General features: G+C 37.5%; 1 protein-coding gene across 3 annotated transcripts; it reads left to right on the top strand.

Moving 5' to 3' along the window:
- Positions 1 to 911: 911 nt before the first annotated feature.
- LOC122017269 (polyamine oxidase 3-like) lies at positions 912 to 2,422 on the top strand. 3 transcript variants are annotated; one of them, XM_042574834.1, is made up of 6 exons: positions 912 to 985; positions 1,378 to 1,493; positions 1,627 to 1,715; positions 1,819 to 1,932; positions 2,017 to 2,104; positions 2,188 to 2,319. In XM_042574834.1, the coding sequence occupies exons 3-6, from the start codon at positions 1,702 to 1,704 to the stop codon at positions 2,269 to 2,271; spliced, it is 300 nt and encodes a 99-aa protein (XP_042430768.1). In that variant the 5' UTR covers positions 912 to 985; positions 1,378 to 1,493; positions 1,627 to 1,701; the 3' UTR covers positions 2,272 to 2,319. The 3 variants fall into 3 exon arrangements, with proteins under 3 accessions (XP_042430768.1, XP_042430767.1, XP_042430766.1); XM_042574833.1 differs by lacking the exon at positions 912 to 985 and adding an exon at positions 2,377 to 2,422 and having other exon boundaries at positions 1,089 to 1,493; positions 2,188 to 2,201; XM_042574832.1 differs by lacking the exon at positions 912 to 985 and having other exon boundaries at positions 1,089 to 1,493.
- Positions 2,423 to 2,721: the final 299 nt, after the last annotated feature.

Raw genomic sequence — 2,721 nt, 5'->3', positions numbered from 1 at the left:
CGCCAATTTTTGCCCCGCTTTTTTTCTTTCCCTCTCCCCGAAAGTTTTTTGCCGCCGCATTCCACCCATTTATCTTCTCAATCCGTCCCTCTTTTCTCTTTTCTCACAATCTCTCTCTCACCGGAGCCGCACAGGAGCAGCAGCAGTCCACGAGTCCATTAAGGACGCCCTCACCAGCAAGACCTCTGACATGAAATCCACTAACAGTAAGTGTCCTCTACTTCTTCCTCCTGCATCTTCTCGTCGAAAACCCTAGATGCTCCACTGCCTTCCATCCTAGATGGGCCTCAGGTTCGCTTCTGCCATATGCGTCGCTGCCGCCTCAACTAAAAGGCCTCTCTATCATGCACTCTTCAACATGCGACTCAGTGATCAAACACAAACCCTAATGAAAACGAACCTGCGATGGAGGAAGAGATCTCTGCTGCTCTTGGACAAACTTCTTCTCCGCATACTCGCCACTGTCAATGACACCCTTCGCCTCCCCGCCTCCCTCATTTTCAAATCATTTGAGGGGTTTTGTTCCTTACATATCTTTTATGCTTGTTTCTGCCCAAATAGAGTCCTTTTTGTGACCTATTTCTGCGTAAATTTCTAGTCACAAATCTTCAATTTTTTGACTGATTTCAGGTCGATTCTTAGGGCTTCCAGTCGTGAGATGTTGGTGTTCAAGCTTAGTAGAGTTTTGAATCTACTCATAACTTTTTCAATGATTTCCAGCATCAATTTGGATTTTTCTGGTGAGTATAGCCTCCTGCTCTATTCCAGCTTTCGGTATATCAAGTTTAAAGATTTTTAAGAGCTCGATTTCAACCTCTAGTGTGAAATTGTAGATGGGTTTCGTGAGGTATACAGGCTGCCAAAATGGGAATTTTACCTACTTCGATTTAAATCTATTCACTGCAATGATTTAGCTCATGATCAAAGTAAACTTAAAGGATTAATCCAGAGCCTATGGGAACTTTCTGAATTCATTTTATTTAAGGTATTCTTTCCTTTAATGGTCATCCCTTTAGTTTTCTTTGTATCAGTATATTGTTATGTTACATATCTTTTTTTTGTGGGAATACTAAAGCTAGTTACATGATTATCTGTCATAATTGCAAATAAAACTAAATTTTTATGTTTGGGGTGTTTTCTGTTGTCAGTCTTATTATTGGGGTACTTTCTGAATTATTTTTAGAGTTCAACCATGTGGAAGGAAAATGCATTTGGTAAATATATATACAACACGACAGAATATGTTGCTTGTTCTTGTGTTGGATTTATTATTAATTATGTTTTTTTTCATGGTGTTAAAATATATTCTAGTTTGCATTTTACTGCTTCACATCAACATATATATCTATATATATATTGACTTAAATTTTCTTGCAGCATCATTCTATCAGAAGACTGAAGCAAGGCAATCTCACTCTCCTTCTGCCATTGTCATTGGTGGTGGATTTGCAGGGATTGCAGCTGCTCATGCACTGAAAAATGCAGCTTTTCAGGTGTTATGTCGATATAAATTAACAGTTTTTTCAGTTGCCTTTACATATTAGATTCTAAGTTCTGATATGAATGCAGTGTGTGAAGTGGCTGGGTAAATTTGTATCACATGGAAGTTTATTTTTTATTCCTTAGGTTGTGCTTTTAGAATCTCGGGATAGAATTGGTGGTCGAGTTCACACTAACTACTCATTTGGTTTTCCTGTTGACATGGGAGCAGCCTGGTATGCTTCTTTTTTTTGTGTTTTTGTTTTCATTCCTTCTGAAGAGGATTGTGGCCAGCCTTCAAAATTTCAGTGACTAGAAGTTTTAATTTGGACACTTCAGGTTGCATGGTGTCTGCAACGAGAATCCATTGGCATCTTGGATTGGAAGACTTGGTCTACCAATTTATCGAACTTCTGGTGACAATTCTGTCTTGTATGATCATGACTTGGAGAGGTAATGGTTAACTGAATAACTAACAGATATCACTGATCATGGAGACTATAATCTTATGGAGACAAATTTACTTCTATTTTTCAGCTACGCACTCTTTGATGGTGATGGACATCAAGTGCCTCAAGATCTAGTGGAAAAAGTTGGTAAGGTGTTTGAAACCATTCTGGAAGAGGCAAGTTCTTTATTAACCTTATATCTGCAGTGCTGATAACTTGGAAATATTTCTCTTGTGAAATGACTGTTCAACATTTATAGGCTAACAAACTCAGGTATGAAACAAATGAAGACATGTCTATAGCACAGGCTATTAAGCTAGTCATGGAGAGGCATTCAATATGATGCATTATTAATGAATTAAGTCTACTTTATGAGATTTCAGATTTTTTTATTATTCATAGGAATTTAGTTTAGATCAAGTGACATTTCTTTATCTTCTTCTTTCAGGTGGAGTTTGAAGGATTAGGAGAATTAAGAAGCAAGGATGAAGAAGATGAAGGATTAGGAGAATTAAGATGCAAGGATGAAGAACATGAAGGCATTTAGTTTATCTTCTTTCTTTATCTACTTGGTCCACTTCGATCCAAGTATGATGCAAACATGGCAAGGATGAAGAAGATGAAGGATTAGGAGAATTAAGAAGCAGTGTTTTGTTACTCTTCTAGTGTTGTACATGGTAAAAGTAGTTCAAATGATCCAACTCTTCAAAACTGGATATCAAGATTAGGATGTTGTGTTACTCTTCTAGGATTAGGATGTTGTGTTGTTCTACCTTTGTTTTAATAGTGTCGT

Source organism: Zingiber officinale, chromosome 8B, assembly GCF_018446385.1.
Source record: "Zingiber officinale cultivar Zhangliang chromosome 8B, Zo_v1.1, whole genome shotgun sequence".
NCBI lineage: Eukaryota > Viridiplantae > Streptophyta > Magnoliopsida > Zingiberales > Zingiberaceae > Zingiber > Zingiber officinale.
The sequence above is the reverse complement of the archived record's forward strand: the minus strand, read 5'-3'. Positions and strand labels throughout refer to the sequence as shown.

Coding starts and splice junctions, on each gene's coding strand:
- LOC122017269 (XM_042574832.1), top strand. CDS start 1,206: ATGCATTTGGTAAATATATATACAACACGACAGAATATGTTGCTTGTT. Junction 1,494..1,626: donor TGAAAAATGCAGCTTTTCAG/GTGTTATGTCGA, acceptor TTTATTCCTTAG/GTTGTGCTTTTAGAATCTCG. Junction 1,716..1,818: donor GTTGACATGGGAGCAGCCTG/GTATGCTTCTTT, acceptor TGGACACTTCAG/GTTGCATGGTGTCTGCAACG.